This window comes from Apaloderma vittatum, unplaced genomic scaffold (genome assembly GCF_000703405.1).
Source record: "Apaloderma vittatum isolate BGI_N311 unplaced genomic scaffold, ASM70340v1 scaffold229, whole genome shotgun sequence".
Lineage (NCBI taxonomy): Eukaryota > Metazoa > Chordata > Aves > Trogoniformes > Trogonidae > Apaloderma > Apaloderma vittatum.
The window spans coordinates 98,983-120,473 of record NW_009733334.1 but is presented as its reverse complement, the minus strand read 5'-3'; the positions used below and the strand labels follow the sequence as shown (position 1 = coordinate 120,473).

The 21,491-nt window shown below is 37.2% G+C and overlaps 1 protein-coding gene across 1 annotated transcript in view; it reads right to left on the bottom strand.

Moving 5' to 3' along the window:
* Positions 1 to 1,917: 1,917 nt before the first annotated feature.
* Positions 1,918 to 21,491, bottom strand: part of CASK (calcium/calmodulin-dependent serine protein kinase (MAGUK family)) — a 96,021-nt gene continuing 76,447 nt past the window's right edge. Inside the window, exons 17-22 of the mRNA XM_009875823.1 lie at positions 20,750 to 20,865; positions 15,676 to 15,741; positions 15,504 to 15,584; positions 11,678 to 11,880; positions 9,388 to 9,471; positions 1,918 to 3,335 (exon numbers count right to left, since the gene is read on the bottom strand). Coding sequence (XP_009874125.1) covers positions 3,159 to 3,335; positions 9,388 to 9,471; positions 11,678 to 11,880; positions 15,504 to 15,584; positions 15,676 to 15,741; positions 20,750 to 20,865 — 727 coding nt within the window. The 3' untranslated portion in view covers positions 1,918 to 3,158. The remainder of the gene's footprint in view (positions 3,336 to 9,387; positions 9,472 to 11,677; positions 11,881 to 15,503; positions 15,585 to 15,675; positions 15,742 to 20,749; positions 20,866 to 21,491) is intronic.

The following is a 21,491-nucleotide window of genomic DNA, read 5'->3' as shown; positions in this document are numbered from 1 at the left end:
GAAAAAAATAAAAAACCCCACATCAGCTCTGTACCTGCACAAGTCTTCCCTATGCAAGAGAAGCTTCCAGCTGAATTTATGGCAGCCTTTTGCTCTCTACGTATCCCACAAATACCAGAGATGCATCAAAATGGTTTGGGCAGGGCAGGAAGGAGGGGAGGCATGGATCAGGCAGACTGGGCTTGCTCTGCCCTTCCTGGGATTGTGCTGAAACAGGTTCATGGAGCTCACTGGGCTGCGTGGTTCAGCTGCACTTAAAGCCTACGTGGGGTTCCAAGTTAATCTTTTGCTACTGAAGGTTCCTACAAGTAAAACAGTCTGCAGTAAAGAGGCAGGGCAGTATGCTATCTGATGTGCTTTACAGTTTTTGTCTCTTGATAAAAAGGCTATACAGTGAGAATAAAAGCAACCAAACACTCCAATTTAGTCTTTCTACTGTGTACCATTAACTGAATGGTAGCTCTAATTAAGAGAAGAAAAGTGTATTAGTTACATGAAATCACTACTTACTGTCATCTACATAAGGCAGAAGCACCCTCATGGGCCTCAATGCATTTTCTTTCCCTTCACGCTGGCTACATAGCAACTCCAAGAAATTGACATTAACAGTCAAAAGTATGTAGTCAAAACATTTATGTTGGACTATACCAGAATTATCAAAATTACTTTACCTGTTTTATGTCATTAACATGCGAGATGAAGAATGTGTCACTGAAGTCAGACGCCAATGCTCACCAGAGAAGAAGTTTCTATTTCTAACATCAGAAACACTCCACTGCTTGATTTTCAGTAGGTCTTCCCATCTTTGTGCTTTATTTGGAAAAGAGGTAGTTTTGAGAGTGAATGAACCTGTCACTTCAATGAGCTCAGCTAGTGTGTAATACTACCATTGCAACAGCCGATCTACAGGAACACCTGCTAAGAAGCATCCAGGACTAAAATGGCACGGCACGACTACTTGAAAAATTACCTCTTACTAAATAGTTCACAGTTTGCACCTATCCCCTTTTACAGGGGCTAAGTTCAGAACAGATGAGCAGCTACTAAATACTCCAATAGGTTTCCTCTTACTCGCTGGCTTGCTTACACAAGGCTCACAGAGTTTCTCATCCATCAACTACAAACTCAAGGGGCTCGGCTGCAGCACTTGTTTTGGGACACAGTCCCAGAACTGAGATTCCAGCTGTAGTATCAGCAGGTGGGGTAAAGCAATGGATGGCCCAGGCTACAAGCCATGCTGTGAATGCAGCACAAAATAAACACCTTGCCTGGACCTGGTTGGCTGGGATGCTGGACGTAGATTTCGCCCAAGGATTTTATAAGAACAGAGATTTGACGACCCCACCTGCAGTAGGAGAAAATTAGCAACCTGTGTGCTTTATGATAATTGCCCCTGTGATAAAGGTTCAACTGTACGAACCTTTCGTAATCACACATGTGGTGGTCCCAAACAACTGGAATAGCCCTCAGATCTGAAAGCTCAGCTTTGAGGATAAATCCTCTGAGAACATGGTGTCATTTTAATATAAACACTAAAACTCATACTATACAACAGCACAGCCAACTAGGCTTTGAAGAGAAATCATTTTAAGGAACGCTGTATTTCTGACACCTAAAAAAGAGGTGGCAGTGCTTCCTTCTGTCAACCACTATCAGAAAAAAAAATGCGAACCATCTCGGCCAGTGAGAGAATGGAAAAGGGAAACAAAACATCAGGTTAGCACATGGTGAAATGTTCTTCTCTACTTCCAAATTGGTTGAACTTGTGCTGATACAGGTGGAGCAGAGCTCCTGGAACAGGCTGTGCCCCTACAAAGGCCTTCCCTTAACAGCTTTTAAGAAACCTCACGCTGCACGAGTCACTGATTTTTTTCTTGAAACTCCCTGCGATGAAATGAAGGACCCAAAAGCATTTAATTGTTGAACACATAAAAGGAAGTATATTTAAAATAAAAAAAAATTGGTCAGACTGTAGAGTCAATTACCATTTTTAAAGGAATTTACAGGGCTGTTGTAGATGAGTCTTTTGGAATAGTCAGTTTATCGCAATGCCTAAACTGGTTTCTTCATTGCACAGTATTTTCTTTTAAAATGTGTGCATTTTTTAAACAATTACATACATATTAAAAATCAGCATTTCTTTGCTTAAACTTAATTAAAACGTTAATACTCTCAGACAACACAGATCTGAAATGGTGAAACCAGTAATTGTCCCCTCCCACCTTACAACAAATTAAATTGAGACAAAATTACAAACACATTTCACTACATGATTATTATTAATAAAAATCAGTTGTTTTTTTTTTTTTATAAAGTTGCCCAAAATGCAAGGGATGTGCATAGGTTTACAACTTAGAATAATATTTTACTTTATTCCCTTGGGTACGTGTTCCCATGAACGGAATGTACTTTGCTGTAGATTACAGGTTTTATCAACACAGATACACCAACAGCATGAACGCTTGCGACTGTCCACATGCATTAAGAGTCAAGACCCAATTTCAAATTCCTAAAAGTTTTACAGAGTTCTTCAAAGAGACAGTATCACATTACCTGGATGTTACACAAAAGTACTTAAAAATACTATCCTAGAAAAAAAAAGCGAAAAAAGGCCTTTAAAATTTATGAATTTGTTTCATAACCACTAGACTAATTACTTCAAATAAATAAAGTAAAGCAAAGTATTCCAATCCATAAAATCAGACTCTAAAAAGAATGTAGTGTTCCACCCCCAAGTTAAGGTAACAGAATCATATTATTATTACTATTAAAATAGATTATAGAAAGCAGCATCTATTTTGTGCAGTTTTTAGGGGCCCTTGAAATAAAAAGCTATGATTTCGAAAAATATAACATTCCAAAGGACTGCATAATACATATATTTCAAGATACATTTTATTAAAGTTTAGGAGAAATGATTAAAAAAAGATACTGTCTCTTTAAATTAGTGTTTAATTTTTTTCCCCCTCCTCCTATCTATTTGGACATGACAATAATTATATTTTAGGTCACACTACATCTAGGTAGTCTCTAGGGGCCAAGACCTGTTTGACACAAGGTCAATAACGAAGAGGTTTTCCATGTATGAGGTGGTTCCCAGTAATGACAGATTTTGGGTTTTTTTGTGGTTTTTTTTTCCCAATTCTCTCATGACCGGTCTAATAGACCCAGGAGACTGGGACCCACTGTGAGGCTGTACACACAAGCTCGATGGCTTCCTCCAGGTGCCTGATAGTTTCATCAATTTCATTGTTGATAATTGTTAGGTCAAAGTAGTGTGCATACGTTCTCTGTAAGATTTCGGACTCCTTCTGCAGGCGCTGAAGAGATTCATCCTGTTTGGCGGTCAGAAAAAGAAAAGGGGAGAGAGAGAGAGTTGGATCCTTTTGTATTGTTCTACAACAGCTTCCTAGCTGTTGCTTACAGAGAAGGAAATGCTCAAAAAAGCCTTAGGGAGGCCTTGGTGGTTTAGACCCCCCCACCTAGATCTATGGAAATCACATGGGAGAAATGGCATAATTTGTCTCTTGAAGTTGACATTCAAAGAGCACTCAGTTATTAACATCACTTGGGACAAAACACAAGTCTAGCGTTAAAAAAGCAAGGCAGAGGATGGAAGCTTAGAAAATCAGCACAGACATGAGCAACGGAGACCATATATGAATAAAACGTACAAAGTGCACAAATAGGAGCTACTGGGCCTATGTCCAGGTGAGAACACAACAGGAGAGGGTATATTGTCAGGTATCAGCTCTTCCCAGTTTTTTGCTAAGGTTTTCTGTTCAATATCAGTCTTCTGGGTCTACTTCCTTTAATAATCATTTACCGATAAGGAAGTTTCACTCCGCATAACTCTTTCGTTCCTATTTCAGGGCATGCCATCTCCAGCATCTCTTAGTGTGAGATCCCAAAGACGAACCACACAGCCTGTGTCAAGAAGGGCCGGCGACATCAGATTGGAGCTCTCCATGGCTTTGTGCCAGTGTCCTTAAGGAAACAAATGCACCCTACTGCGTGGGGACCCCGTGCAGCCAGTGGCGCTGCAGCCAGGGGCTCTGCTAGTGATGTCTGTCTTCCTGAGAGCATGGGACCGCAAAAGGCTTCTTTCTAGGGTTGAGCAGCAATTATAAGTTTCAATTCTCTTCCCTTAGAAATTAAAAAAAGATTTTAAAAAATCATTTGCTGCTTTTGGGAACTGTGAAATAGCCACTGGGAACTCATAATATCCTTCCTGTCTCACAGTCTTGGGGTGGATACAAGGCAAAACTACACAGTATAGACTCTTGCTGCTTTGTAGTATCTATAGGGTTGCCCTACCTGATCGATCAGCTGGGATATACTTTACTATAATAGTTTTAGCTGCAGTGCTTATAGCTGTTTTCACAAGAAATTATTCTGGGAATAGAATTTTATCCAGGTAATAAGACACTTCCTTCCCCTCCCCCTTTTTTTATCTTTAAACTTCCCAAGTATTTGTAATTAAAGTGACAAGTAACTGTGGAACAGCAGCTTTCAGGTCCTCTGAAGAGAAAAACCTTCTGCTGAGACAGTTCTCCTTTCCTGTAGCTATGAAACCAGGCACTTTTGGAGAAGTTCTGTACCGAAGTTACAGTTCTGCTTCTCTCCTGAAACTGCAGCCTCAAATAAGGGGAGCATGTCGCCTTCACTTGATAATCTACAAATTTCATTAAAAGTCGGAGAAATACTCCTCACATGCACTTCTGTGCAAGGGATGCTCCTTGTACAGATCATTATGCATCGCCAGCGATGCCTGGAGTTTCCATACAAAATACCAGTGGATGCAAATTTAATTCATGCTGTTAACTAATTGGACAATATGGATCAATACTAATACTAAATATTTTTGTGGAACATTTCATATGGCTTAGTGTTTTTAAGCCAAAAACCTAGCTACGTAAACTGCCAACTTCTCATAGATTCCAAAAGAGACATCAATTTATATCAGCAGAGGATCTAAACTTTTCTGCTTTAATTAACCTAAGGAAAAAACCCCGTACTTGTCAAGCAGAATATTTTCAGTGCTCAAAACATATCTATCTAAGATTAATTTTATATTTAAAGCCAGTCTTAGGAAAGTCATATTGCACCTTTAAAAGAGTTTTAATCTCATGGCACAAGGCTAACAGTACCTGATACCCCCCCATGAAGCCTTATAACTTAGGAGTTTTTTAACTGCTATTCAGATTTCCCATCAGTGTCTTCTTTACCTACAATATGAGAATGAACTTTTCTCACTAAAGCATTTATCTTACTGAGACTGACAATAAAAATCCGAAAAACTTACAGCTATCTCATCTTAAAAAACCCAGCTGGTAGGTAGACAAGAATGAATATTGATATTTACCTTGCACACATAGGTGTCACAAAACTTGAGGGTTTCAAAAATTCATTAAATTTTAGTATTTTCCTGACTTAGCTTCTCCTAGATCCAACTATACTGGGATCAAAGTGGGTTGTATTTTGGAGTATCTAAATTTCATAGCCTGCTGGAAATGTAAAATATTAGTTCTTTCCCACACTTTTAGGTGCACTAGTAAGTTTGGGATAGGCCATTGCAGCAGTTTCCAAACAGGTTCAAACTTTCTCAAGTTCTTCAAAAAGTAAAGAGATTACAGTTCTTGACTTTTGCTTTATTCTGGGACCAAATTTCACCTGTGTTTGTGGTAGAGTATCTGTCTGTACATTCAAAACCAGGTTGGACTTGGTTAAGTATTTCCTCCGTAAGTCTTAAATGCCAAGGTTCATCTTCAGAGCCAATATCTCCTCTAAATTTTCACTGTAGTAAGTTCCTCTCAATTTCTTTAAAATTTCTTAATTGATTATTGAATAATGAGCATCCCAGATTATTCTCCAAGAATATTCTCCAGCACTTGTGCCCTCAATAGTGGCAAGAAAGAAGATATTTGTCAAAATGTTAATCTGGCTGCAGCCAGACAAATGAATTGCCACAACTTCAGTAATTTCACATTTGGGAGCAGAGCATTGCAGTGTGCCCATTATTTGAACAGACTTTTCTTTCCTATCACTAGAATTCAGTTCACTTTCCTCATCTTCTCTCCTGCTCCACCATAGCAGGGACAGAAAGAAGTGAAACATGGCTTTTATCCACAAAATCTCTCCCACATGCATAATGGCCACCACTGACACCTTCTGTCTCTGAGGGCTGGTATTTTTTGGCCTTACAGTATGTAGGACAACAGTCAGAGCACAGCCTAACAAATCACTGATACTCCTTTCTAAGGCTGTGAAAAATGTATAAATACACCATCAGGCCTTTCTGTTCCAACAGAAAGAAACTCTCCTCAATTTAAACAGCTGGTGGACTGCAAACTTAAGAAAAATTCCTGTTATTCTTTGGCTGTAGGAGGCATAGCTAATATTCAGAAGAATTTGGCTCAATAAATATTTAGAACAAAAAAGTGGAGCCCATCAAATCCTCTTTGCTGCTGTCTGGGCAATGGGGCGTAGAAAACAGCTGGAGGAGAGAGGAACTATTCCAATGGTTCCCGATACACTCTCTCCTCTCTATTTCAGCTCAGCAATAACCTGTTTTCAGTTTCCTTTCTGACTAGACAGGTGGGTACGCTCTGAGAGATTTCCTTTATGATTTAAACTTGTCTGGTGCTTTGCAGATTTGCTCATAGTCTACTGCTACATTCAGTTGGAAAGCATAATGTTTTGTCACCTAACTCTTGCTCTGTAGTCCTTGATTACTGAGATATTTTGTGTGGTCTACGATAGGCTAAAGTGTCTTCAAGGGGGACACTTTTAAAATCAGGCCTCTGCACCGATTCTACCACAAAGTTCAGACATATAGCTGTAAGAGAAGAAATTTCACTCTCTAGATTCTATTTACCAGCAAGTAATTCTAGCACAGATATCTGAAGTCATTATTACATTGAACTTTATTCCAATGGCGGAAGTAGTGTTGAATGGGAACAAGCATATCTACATTCTAAAACTACTGAAATAACCAGGACTACCTTATCAGCCCCTAGCTGGTACTTACGGGCAATTTTCTGCACCATTTTGGCAGCTATGTACAATTAATACGAGTGCAGGAAAATGAAAAGAAAAGCAAAGATGAAATTTAAGAACACATAAAGGGAGGGGGGAAAGGACAGTCATTTACAGAAGTGTTCTCAAAAAGTGTAAGTAAAATAAACAAAGCAGGATAATAGGACAAACAGAAGGGGATACTTGTTATGCAAATGAACCTTTCAAAAAGAAGCATCAATGGGAAATATGAAACATGCACTCTCCACCCTTGTTGGCTGCCTTGCAGGCTGCTACTACACAGACAGAATTTGCATATCTCCCTTCATGTAGCCCAGTAAACCTTGGAAAATGGCATCCTGTATTCAGATAAGGTCTGTTGCCATTACCATTTCCTGCCACTCCCTTTCCTTAGGTTTACTTGATTCATATATTAGCATACTTAGTAAGTGTGGCCTCAGTTCAACAACTCATGTGCCTGAGTGAAATCCTGCAAGCACAGAGAATTTAAAGACACAGTTTTACAGCGTGAATGCAAATATTTAGAATGTTACACTTCTACGAATATTTCCTTGGCATAGGTCATAGGTCACAGAATGGCCTAGGCTGGAAGGGACCTCCCCATCGTTACTTTAAAATGTACATTTCTGTCCTTCAGAAAACATTTTCGCCCTCATTTGAACTGTACCAAATATCTCTGCATTATATCCTACAGTGGAAGACTAAAAGTCTTTTATATCCTCTTATAAAAGTCTATTATATTCTACAGCCGTAAGACTAAAAAGTCACTGGCAGATGAGTGAGGCCAAGGGAGACTGTTCAGGAGCTGAGACACAGGTAGGGAGGCAACAAACCCAGGCAGCGGCATAATTCCACAGGGTACCTTGAGTGCTGCTGCAAGTACAGTGCTTGCCTGACACATCCTTAGAGCAATTCTAACTATTTTTAAAATGATGTCATGCCATTTGCTTGCACAAAGGCAAATGCAGCGTAGAATACAAAATTTTAGTATTTTCTCAAGGTTGTGCTGATTTACAGTATACACCAACACCAGCAGTTATACAAACTGCCACTTCAGTAACAATGCAAACTGTGATGCTCTGAGAGATCTTTGTCTGTACACTTGTCTTATTTACCAGTCAGAGGACACAGTGAAATGATGTAACATAGTGCTGTGGAAGTTAAAAGATACTTCTTCCCCCTCCCTTCTCTCTTCCTGGCTATATGCTTTCACTGCTTGCTCTGGCATTGGTGCTTTGTCAGTGTCTTTGTGAGCTGCTTGAAAATTGACAAAAATCCTATTTAGAGCTAAAGTAGTTCACTAAAGGATTTGGTAAGTGCCATGGCCAGTTCTAACTGTCCCTAAAGTAAGTTAGAGAGAATCTCTCCCTTCAGCAACAGTGAACTAGTAGAATGCCTCAGCTGCCAGTAAAATTGCAGCTTCAGGCTAATAGTTTATTACTCTCCAGTAGCTATTTTAATAATAATTTGGAGTATTTGCATTTAAATATGTTTGTCTTGTTCCTTATTTTCCTGCAAGCTTCTGCAGTGATGTCATAGTTTCAAACTTATGATACTGTAGTTACATTTCTGTAGAAACAGGCTGTACAGACAGGGCTTCTGATTTTATTTTTGCGTGATCAAGGAGACATCTAGATTTGGAACAGATTCATGGTCAAATCCAATTGATTAAATACCTTAATATCATGGTTTAAAAAAGGCTGAGCAGATAAGTGTTTGTATAAATACCATTTGCCCTGTTGTGAGCTAAATCCAGAATTGCTTGATATAATCTTTAAAATCATAGCAATTTGCAGATTTTTTACTCTATAAAAATTAAGTAGAAAATTCAGGACGTGGACCTCCATGAATACCTTACATTATTACACAAGCAGTTACCCAAGTCAAAGCTTCCATTTCTTAGAGAACAGCATATATGTGCTGTATAGAAAAAAATAGTAAAAGATAAAGGTTGGATAATAGGACAGTCATGCACACCCATTTCTTTGGTTCAGGCCAGGTGTAATCTAGGGCTAGCACTGCAGCTTAGATTTGAACATTTTGTACTAACGATTTGTCAAGGATTTGGAAATGGATCTTTGAACTAGGGCAGGGAATGCAAAAAAAAAAACATTATGTACTTTTAGAATATGTAATTCAGATCCATCAGCTTAAAGTTCATATTTTGAATTAGAAATATCAGCTAATAAACAATAAATACATCCTAATCAACTTAACAATGCTGCCATACAGCTGTGTTTCTGCCTCTTCATTTACAGAGAAGAAAAAGACTAAAGAGTCTTATTTGCATATTTGAATCTCATCCTTAATTTTATCTCTGATTGGACATTAGATTGCAACAAGCCATACCTCATTAATGCCTGGGGTGATCGTAGGTGCAGCAATAAAAACAACAAAAGGAGCAAACTCTGCAGTTCTCAGGACCTTCAATGCCTAGGTGAAAAAAAATCAAGAGACTTTAGAAGAATTCACCAACAATCAATGTGAAATAAGTTTAGTGACACAAGCAAAAGATATAAAATCATGATTTACCAATGCTGGTATTTGTTTTTAACTGATCTGGAGTCCAGACTTTAGAAATACAGATATTTAATTTTTTGCATTTTACATTTTTGGTGGTCGAACCATATTTTTATCCTTAATTAAAGTGACTTTTCAAGACAAGGAAAGTTTTAGCATTTTCAGAGAGACGCTTCCTATACAGTCTCAAACAGTGCAGAATTCTGCTTGCATTTAAACTGAATGATTAACACCGGTTAAAAAAAAAATCAATTGTGCCATAAATACGGGAAAAAAGCCAACTGTATTTTAGAATAAATATTGTTTGGAATATAATTTGTGTCTTTTTCTACCTACCAATCCTTATTCATTATTATTTTCTGAAACAAATAAAAATTATGTGGGAGGTTTTAAGTTTTTAAAAAGTAAGCACAGCGAAACTTAAAAATCCTGAGCCTTGCCCTAATGCAGTACATGCAGCACCAATTTGCTGAACTAAATCTATGCAAAAGAAGCGTTCTCTTTAAAAAGTCAACTTAGTGATAATTTACCAAGTGACACACAAGAGCTGCCATACATGAAACTTTGGTACAGATCCAAGCTAGACTGAAGGGCAGGACAGCAAGCAAGCAAGTATACTTCATGTGAATTCAGATGAATGGACAAGAAAAAGTAAGACTATTAAAGGTCAGTCTTCTTTTGCTCCTTGCACTTCCTGCCTTCTCCAAATTCTTTTCTTTAAAATAACTTCAGATCAAGTAAAGCAAAATGGTTTTAATCTCTGCTGCTTGAAACCCACCTATATACACCATCTATGCCATCCTCCTTTAAATGAGAGAAACTCCGTATGCCAGAGTCACAAAAACATAACTTGGAGTACCCAAGGGGAAACTGGCAAACGGTGTAAGGTAACTAGGAATAAGTCCACAAACAGGCTGGCCTTAATATACCGAGATGGATACATGAGGAAGCTGGTTAAGAGGCTTGCCAGACACATGCTGGAGGCAGTGTGGCAAAGGCAGCTGTTACCAGATGTTACATTCTAACGGAGATTAGAATGGCTTCTGAGAATTGTAATGCTTCTGAATATTGCAAGTTGGAAAGGTTTATCAAGAAAGTTTGCTATTAACAGCTCCATTTGAACTACCTACAAATGCTGCTCTCCCTGAAACCTGTTGAACATGGGATTTTATTTTTCACAGCAGCACCACACCAGTATACTGTGATCTGTCATAAATAATTTAATCAGGTATCTTGTTTCTGCTATGAAATTCTTAAAAGAACTTGAACTCCTTAAGTACATTCACAAAGAAGAAAGAAGGCAGCAAATTAAAATAGGTAACACTGCTCACAATTTTAGTTTGTCTTTCCTCCTATTTCCTTCAATCTGCTAGAATAATATAAACATCACATTTGTCCTTATTTATGTTGTTCAGCTTAACCAAACACATAAACACATCCCCAGTGAGTAAACCTCATGACTACATGGATGTTTCAAAGGAAATGTATCAGAAATCTCCACTTAAGAATTTATATAACAAACTTACAAACTATTATTGTTTCTTGAGATCCTGATATTCCTTCCTGCCCTTTTCTGAAAAGTGTAATACAACAGAAAGAAATTTATAAAGTAGTAACACTGATCTGGTCATTGTGCAAACAGGATCAATACTGGTGATTGACCACAAATGTTTCTGACCATGCTCAGTAGTGACAGGAGCCAAGAGTCAGTTAGAAACAAGACTAACCTCTAATATAGCATCAAAGAGAAATTTCTGAAAATATCAAAACATTATGATTCTATGATTACTCCTGGTAGGCAATGATAATCACTTGTTTTGATACGTTTCACTGGACATGAGGCTAATATAGTAAAAGGTTACATGGTAAATAGATTTTCAAGCTCTAGTAGTTGCATAGCAAGCTAAACTACAAATTTGTTTCTGCTGTATCTTCTTCTAACCAGACGATTACCAGAACTCTACTTCATAAATTGATACTTTGGTGTTACAGGGACTTTTGTTCCACGTTATGTATGCATTACCTATCTAGTGTGTAAACAATAAAAATAAATGTCTCAATAAAATAAGGTTGAAGGATTTGTGAGGAGTCCCATTTTCATATACTTCTAATTAGTTACCTGAGGTTCTACATCAAGTATTGCAATTAGTCCCTGCTCATGGATCTTCCGTATTGTTTCCAGTTTAGTCCCATACATTGCATCCTCATGGCTGCCATATTCCAAATATTCATTGTTTGATATATCCTGCATCATTTGGTCATGTGATACAAAGTAGTAATTTTTCCCATTTTCTTCATCTTTCTTTGGAGGTCTGGTTGTGTCTGAAAATACAAAATATTATTAGTACAAAAGTAATATTAAGCTTATATATGGATTTTTGTTTGATTTATCAATAATTATTCACTGAACGATGACCTGTCAAATCACATATAAAACAGCAAAGCATGAACTTGAGATAGACAAAATGACAGGAGCCAGGAAAAGAAGGAGTCTGGGAGATGTCTATGATTCTATGTGTCAGGAGATGAAAGGATGTGGAAAAGTTAAAAATCAAATAGTAACAGAGGAAAAACAGAAGGTCATAAATAACCTTTACGTGGTCAAGATTATAAGACTCTATCAGCTGTTTTCCACAGCAAACAAAGGTCACATCTCACAGTTTTTATACTTTCTAAACAATTAACATCTCCATTTTACCCCAGTGGCCAGTTACTGGCCCTGTTCAACATCTTTATGAGTGTACCACCAGCAAAGATGCCAGTGAAACAAAACTGAGAGGAGTAGGCAATATACCAGAAGGTCATGCTGCTATCCTGAGGGTCCTTGACAGGCTGAAGAAACAGGCTGACAGGAACCTCATGAAATTCAACACAGCAGCTTTGCAGAAAAGGCCATGTGGGAGGGCCTGGTAAACAGCTGAACATGAGCCAGCGGTGTGTGTCGCAAAGAAGGGCTAAACATACCCTGCATTAGACAAAGTGCCAGCAGCTAGTGGAGGGAGGTGATTCTTCCCCTCTACTCAGCCCTATGAGGCTACTACACCTGGAGCACTGGGTCCAGTTCTGGGCTCCCCAGTTCAAGAAAGACAGGGAACTACTGAAGAAAGTCTAGTGAAGGGCCACTAAAGAACTGGAGCATCTCTCCAGTGATGAAAGGCTGAGAGAGCTGGGCCTGTTCAGACTGGAGAAGGAAAGGATCAGGGAGGATCTCATCAGTGAGTACAAATATCTAAAGTGAAGGTTTAAAGAAGATGGAGCCACTCTCTTTTTGGTGGTGCTCACTGACAGGACAAGAGGTAATTGGTACATAGAGAAACATGGGAGCTTCCGTCGGATTGTAGGGAAGCATTTTTTCACTATGAGGGTGACTGAGCACTGGCACACATTGTCCAGAGAGGTGGTGGAGTCTCAAAAACTCCACCATTCAAAAGCCACCTGGACATGGTTCTGGGCAACTGGTTCTAGGTCACCCTGCTTGAGCAGAGGGGTTGGACAAGATGACCTCCAGAGGTGGGGAGCTCAACCATTCTATGATTCTGTAGGCCATCTGCTCCTCTTTTCCTCACAGGCATGCTGATATCCACTTGCTTCTCTTTCTTCTAATATTGCCCCACAAACTGATTTACTCTCCACTATCCATTTACTTTTCCACTATTGTATTTATGTTGGTAACATATCTGAAAAAACACATCTCCTTCCAATCTAATCCAATGTCTTCCAACAACTCTGTCATAATTTCAAGCAACTTATAAAAAAAATGAACTCATCTTCTATTTTTAATTATACCTATTACTGTCCTGAAGACTAACTAACAATGTTCTGAGGATTAATTAGCATATTTCAAAGCTTAAAAGTTCTACAGAAATATTATAGATCACAGTTATTTTAAGTAAGTCAAGGACAATGGATTATATAAACCATATAATATCACTACATTACTCACTGCTACTCTAGGTCTCCCCAAATCCTCTTTTTTTTAACTAAAATTCTTAAAAAGCTTTTCTTCTTCTGAATGCCAAAGTGTAAGTCTAAAAAGAGGGTGAGGGCCTGATTACCTGTCATCAAGAAAGATGAAAGGTACTTAGCAATAACATATTTTTTTGATATATTACTTCTGCAAACCTATGCGGTAACAGATGTACAGAGTACTAATCCCTTCAGTTAAATACCACTGTGTGACATGACCATTACAATTCAGGTTTTCAGTAGGTAGATAATTTCTTAACAAAGCATTCCCTAAAATTCCACACTCAGCTTAAGGCCTATCTCAAAAGCTACCCACAGTTTTGTAAAAGAATGCAGAAAATGCAGTAAGATCTATTCGTGCGAGTTGGAGAGAATAAGCTCCATTACCTAGAGTTAGCTGAAAAACAGACCAGGTTCCCATATTACTTAAAGTGTATGTGATATATTTTATATGATCTAGTTATATCACTAACATAAGGGAGTAACATCAGCTATTTTAAATGTCCTAAATGCCTTAAATCTGAAACATCTGCACAGGATTGGAAGGGCTGGAGGTCAGGTGATGTCTAAAACAGGCATCTCAACATCATATCAGTGCTTAAGGATCTGAATGTCATTTTCATTTGCAGTCTAATCTTTTTAGTCTTATATGATCAGTGAAGCGATTTCAGTGCTTCCACAGAGCAGGAACCTAATGGAGGCAATCTAAGGCATGATCATCACGGTACAGGTGAATCCATTTTAATAAGTATTTGAAGATAAAATAACTACTTCAGCTTCTACCTCCCCACAGCAACACTTGAGAGAGACTGAGTGAAAACCATACTGTAAAACATTTATTACTCTCTGTTTTAGTTCTTTGTAATGGAGAACATGGGTTACTACTCCCTTGCCCCCATATAAATTTGTCTGCATTGAACAAAACAGGTACAAAGGACATCACATACTCCTGGCACCATGCTTTTAAAGTGTCTAATCCACAATTTTAGTGTCTAGACATAAACAGTAGTGTGACGAACTTGTTTGCTGTTGGGGTGATCTAATGGCTCATGCTTTCAAAAGGGCTAGGTCTTTCTGTTTTTCTTTGCTGGCACTGGTCTTTATTTAACTCCTTAGTGAGCAAACCTGGGGAACTTAAATCAGGAGCCAACTAATCCTTTTGCCCTTCCAAACAGGTTTACAGATGAGTTCTTATGAACGATACTTTTCAGCAACAACAAAATCGTTATAGGTAGAAAAACACCTTAAGTGCAATTTTAAAGTAAAGCACTAACAAGGTATAAAGAAAATCAGATTAATGCATAATGGTCATCAGCGTTGCTTCTGAAACACATATAGTGTTTCAGAAGTCAGACTGAAATGGAGTGGACGGAGTGATCTGCTTCAGAATGCCTAGCTTGAGGAAAAAAGGTGCATCTCATGTAGTAGGATATGCAATTCCTGTCATGGTATTGACAGAGATTGTCATGAAGGGAAAACATCCCCGTGCTCTTTGTAACAACCCACTTGTAAGCACCGAAGTTACATTTTCTTTTTCTTATTGCCATCTCTGGAAACTTGACGCTATTTTAATATATCAGTCCTCAAGGCTAGGCTGTGAAAAGTAATTTAAAACATTCAGTTAAGTTACACATTAAAGGATTCCTATAAATGCAGTTTATATATCTAATGGTTAATTATACACAGCTTTAAATGTCAAGGCTGTTCCAGTCGTACCTGAAATGTAAATGTAAAATTAGCACAGCAAAATGAAAATGTTTTAGCCTTCATTCTAAATTAACAAACATTTGGGGTAGAGAGAAGTCTGCTTAATGAGAAGTTTTGTGAATACTGAGAACCATTCAGTGTAAGAGTGGTGCTACTTACTTGCCCTCCCTCTGAAAAAACAAGAGAGGATTCTCCTCAGCAGAACTGAACACTTGTAGTAGTAACAATGGGTGCATTATCAATTTTGCAGTACATTGAACATTGCTACTTACGGGGAATGGGGTAAGCAAATCTGTCCGGGTGTTTTGTGATGAGTGTGTTTTTTATGTGTCTTCTTCCAACACCGTGTGCACCTAATCCACAGCACAAAAACGAATTATAAATTTTCCACCAGAAGAGGTTCAAAACTATGCTGCTATATTCAGAATAATAACTCAAGATTACCTAGTAAGACTAGTGTTTTCCTTTTGAAGGCTGGCAGTTTTACTACTTCTTCATATGTGACGAGATCTAATTGATCAAACACTAAAACACAAAAGAAACCCCCACAGGGATAAGAAAAAAAAGCATATTAAGGGTGATAATTAATTGTACTACAAAATATAACTTTAGCAAGTTTTAGATTTACAATACAAAGTACTATGTTATGGAAAATAAAACCATTTCATTATGCACTTAATAAACGTGTTCATTTAAAAAAAACTGTTAAAAAGCAATAACAAAGGTACTGAAATGCTCAGGAAAGTTTGCATGTCCTTTCATGCAGTGTTCAGCAGACCGCAAAAATTAAGTAAAATGGCATGCCATTCACATTTGCATTCCTAAGAAATAGCAATACTGAAGAAAAATCTGTAGACAGTGACCAACACGAATACGATGTGAGAACATCTATTTACACTAAAGATAGGGATACTTTCATAATAATATTTTAAAAAGATCTATGAGAAAAGCATAGAAAAGAGTGATACTATTTTGTGAGATTTACTCTTCAAAGCTACCACCGTATTAACTGTAATTAGAATTCTCTTTAAACACACGTGCTAGTTAAACTGGCATGCTTTTAAAACTTGTGACAGAATGAAGAATTCTAATGAAAAGCGATGGCATTACATAAAAGAACCTCTATGATATTTAGGGAAAAATTGTGTAAGTATAATTTCAGAAATAATTTCAAGCGCAGTTGAAATTGGATGAATTCCATCATAGGCCATTCTATGATTCCACGATTCTATGCCTATCAATCAATTGCCAAGGTATATAATGATTGAAAAATCAAGTTTTGTTCATTACAAATGGCTCATTCCTCTTGTGCTCAATAGCACATCGTCTCTGGCAATTCTTGCAGAATTCTAATGAAAAAGGAAGCCAGGAGGCAGTTACATATATTTATGAAGATTATAGGAAGCAGAAATTGTGAACGGAATAACAAGAGTTTTCAGTTCTGTATTTATGCCTGCTGTAAAGAGAAGGGAGGACAGACTAAATCTGAGGTGTGGGATCTTTGAGTGTTTCCAAGCCCTAAGCTGGTGTATTCATCTCAGCTATATCGCACCCACCTTTTAGGATGAGTCTGGATATATCCCTTTCCCTTCTCCTCTCCCTCTCCCTCTATCTAAAGCTCCTTAGGGAAGTAGGCAGTGCTTGCTCCACAAGTCCCCACCCACCAAGATCAGCATTAAGACTGTGGAGCCTACTAGAAAGCACATGCTCTTTGTAGCGAAGTCCCAGTTACAGCAGCAAAGGATTTAACATATTTGTTTTTATAGAGCAGATTTTTCCATTCAATAGCAGCCTTTTTACCCTAGAGTACAATTGAAATATAACTACTTCAATTTGGTCAAGCCACAAATTAGTCAACTGACGTACTCCACTCTTTAAGACCTTGAAAAGATACGGATATGAAAACTTCCTAGTCCATTTGAAGCATTTTGCATTTCATCTTAAAGAGAATCTCTTTCAAACTTTCCCCAAATATTACAAGCAAGAGTTTATTCATATCTTTCTTCCATTCCACCGAAATGGAATTCTTATTATTGTCTTTTTTGCAACCTCACACTATTTAAATAAATAATAACTCATTTCATATTAGAAAGGGTTAAAGATGTACAACACGTTAAACAGTTCTATCATTCTAACCATCGAGGCCTGCAAATATCTTTTCCTATTAAAAAATAATAAAAAAATTTTAAATCCTTTATTTTCTTTCTGAACAAAACCACATTATGTTAGATACAAACAACAGGAACAAACAACAGAAATGATAGATATTAATGTCTTCATCACAAACTAGCAGCATGGAGAAGATGTGTCTCAGTCTACATGGATTTAACTAATGATTGTAGGGTTTTCAAATGCAAAAGAAAAATGATCAAATTTTTAATATACACAAGATATGAGGAATATAGGGCACATTTAAAGACTGAACTTTAATGTTTCTGTGTTACTAGCTTATAAAGAAAAGGAGTTCTTGAAAGGAAACAGTAAGAAGCAAATAAAGAGGCATTGTCACTTGACAGGTTACTTACATGCACAGAGGCCATTGGGAGTAAGACAGCATGAAAAATGTACAGGGGTCATTGATATATGGCTTGTAATATATTAGTAAAATAAAAAGTATATGCACAAAATAAACTTTACCATGCAATAGTCTAAACACAAGGCAAATAAATCACGTTAAGAAATGATAAACATATTTTATAAAAGCTTGGCAATTTTCTACATTATGCATAACATCAAGCATAGCTTTAGTATGTTCTAAAGAGTGTTCTTTTATGAAGTCCTGCAATAATATTTTAGTAAAATAAATAAATAAAAATATCCAGATACCACTGCAGTATATCTCTTGAGCATTTACAAAAATGTCAGTGAACCTAATGGTGAAAAATATTTTTTTCTGTGGGCTTTGGCTTAGAGCTGACTTTACAATGATAAGATGTATGATTGTGAAACTGTCTCTTGATGGACACAATACTCCAATATCAAGTATGGAGGAAAGAAAAACGGGATGGTATTTTTCTTGTAAAGGAAAATATATTTTTTAAATTATAAAAAGTAATTGAAATATTCTCTTCTTTACTTCATAAACTATGTCTGATTTGCAGAATAATTTCTAGTTTCAGTAATATCCCAATATATCACATGAAAATCTTAGGTCTCAAATCACTAGCTAGCCACACAAATCTTAGCTGACTATGAAGTATTTTACTAGGTTGTTTCTCAACATCCTGGTTCAGTCTCATTCCTAAGACAAAAATAATGGTGAAATCCAAATAGATTACATACTGATAAATGATTTATTGAATTTTATAATGAGATAGAAGAAAAATAAATTTTACTCTCTTATAAGAGTAACATTTTGGCATCTGGATTATATATCTCCATTCTGAATTAATTATACTTATTCTGGATCCAACAGAAGAAAGCTTGCAAAAGCCAGTGTTGCCATATTTCTGACTAACAATACCAGACGTGACAGAGTAGTTCAGAGAAGGTAAATTCAGTACCACCTTAGGTAAACTTCAACTCATGCAAGCACCACAGCGTTTCAGCGAACCTTTTTATATCCTGCATTCGGCATCATTCCCTGGAATAGTACTGGCATCACCTTTAATACCTTAAGGACACTAATATCAATAAAAATTTCTGAGAGGGATCTTGATTCTAATCTGCGCTTTCATTAACTTTTTGACTTCTTATAGTGAAAGGGAAGTGTCAGATCGTATGCTGAAACATACAGTTTCTTCTGTGGTCATTGAGATAATTTTCAATGTTCATGTTCCTACTTTTCGGCAAACGTGCTCTGACGTAAAGTGGCTGCTGACACTGATGGTGGCAAGCACTATGGCAGGCAAACCACGTGACTCAAAGTGCTGTCAACCTCCTCCAAAACGTCCTCCCTTCATCAAGACTGGAAAGTCTAAATTACCTTCCTTCAGGGATTTAATGGATACAAAGTCTTTGAGCTCATTTTGCTCTAAAGGTTTTGCCTGCTCCTTCTCCTTTCCTGGCCATCCTCTCTGCCTATTCCTTTGTAGCACACCGTGCGTAGTCCCACTGCTGTTATTAACTCTGTAGTTGCACTGTGAACTACGTTTAGAAAAGTATCTGCCCTAAAGACAAAGAATCAGTGTTTTCTGTCAGGGTGTTCTTCAGTCAATCCAGCTAACAGCACGGCTCTGCAAAGTTACACCGCCACAACTGAAGGGAGTAGCAGCGCTGTGGGAATGTATCCTGGAAGCCATTGATAATACTTTAAAACCAGTATTGTCAAAGACTTTAGGTCGTAAAACTCAGTTTATTCTCAACGGATGTGGAAATATTAAAACGACAAGAATGTTAAACCAAGAAATGGAAGGTAACAAGTTAAGGCTTTCAATTCCTACTTGTAAGAGTTTTTAGGGTAATGAGTAATTCTATATTTAACAGCAAATACCTTAAATATGATGTTCAGTTATAAAGTGTAAATGACAATTACTGTGCTTTGACCTCCTTAGATTTTGTTTCCAAATGACTTTCAAGTAAACATAAATTGTGTAGTATTGATATATTATGAGCTCTGATACTGCACACAGATTGTATAGGTAACAAGACATGTAAAAATACAGATTTATATTGTTTAATTATTGTGTTCAAGAACACAACTAAAAAAATATCAGCAATAAATGCAATATATAAAATACTTCCATTACACTGTTTAGACAGGTATATCATTTAATTCTCATAAAAATCACCGCAAGTCTCCCAAAAGACTACAACAACATATTTAATATCGCAACATGTGATACCAATGCAAAAGCAACCGAATCATTTTTAACCCGTTGAGTATTTTATATTAAAAGGAGAACTAAATTCCACTCATGCATGAAGGGGTTTTCCATCTATACTGCTAAAACAAATGAACTTCACGCAACAAAGTTCTCTTACTCTACAATTCTACTTTCAAAATTTTCTAAAAAAAATCAGCTTTTCAGCAGTCTAAATAGAAAATTAAAATGCAGGATTATGTCAGAAGTCATGGCAAGGGGGACAAATTTCCACAGATTTTTCTATTCAGTAACTGTAAATAACACATTGACTATGCAATGGCTCCTATTCCAATTTCAGCTCTAATACTTCAAGAAAAATGCCCTTTCACGATGTTTTCACAAATATTTAATTATAAACACTTATTAACAAGGATGTTACTGAGAAGTATTCTGTAGAACACAGTAGTTATATAAATCACAAAATTTATATTCTGTTGGTTTCTAGTGCTCCTTTAAATATAAAAACAATGCAAATCTACACTGAGATATTTTGTGATGCATTTATTTTGTGGCAGCTTGCCTCTCACTGATTAAGCAGTATGTTTAAATAGCAAAGAACAAGCAGAGTAATGTTGGCATAATTAGAATGTTACTTATATTTTCCTAAGTAACCCATTAGATTTATACAACAGTGACAGTTTAACAACTAATGGCAAGGTTTAGATTGTAAAGTACATAACCTGGTAAAGATAATTGCTTTTTTTTTTTCATACCTGCATTGTGCTTTGCCAAATATTTGTCTTTGTACTGCTTTTTTTTCTTTCCAAACCAAGTACAGCTAGCCTGTTGCTCCTGTTTGGTCTTCTCCATGGCAATACAAGCAACTCGCCTGGCATATGGAGGAGAAATATTTGGTTTTCATTGTAATCAATATAATTTTAAAAAAGCCACACAAAATAAGACTTTTTAATAGTACACGAGTCCAGCAAAGCTTTTCAAAATCTTTTTTTATGATTTAAAACACAATGTTTGCTAATACAGGTGTTTATTTTTCTCATGTAATCACATATGATACTGCACTTATTTTGATGTAAGTAATATCTTCTTAGGCTTAGATCATTAAAGCTCACGGATTAAGTGAGCCTGGGAGGAAGGGTAGGCACTAAAATGACTGTCGACCACCTTGCAGCAGATTCAGCTGGAAGAGCACAAGGTCTGAGCAGACCACGATGGTCTAAATTACTTCAGAGCAAGTTGCATTGTGGAACGGTTTTGAGATCGATCTTTAGGATGAAGTATCGTGAGTGTTTCTGTAGCAATGTACACCAGTGCCTCCCCTATGTTAGGACTTGCAAGGGAGCTCTTGAGATGGAATGAAATATCTTGTCCACCTCTGTTTTTCTTCTAGCAAAATCTCCGTTAGCCATTCCAGGTGGAACAGGTGCTGTTAACCCTTTGCAGCACTCTAATTCGTCTACATAGCAAATCCCGTGGGAAATACTTTGATCTAGATTA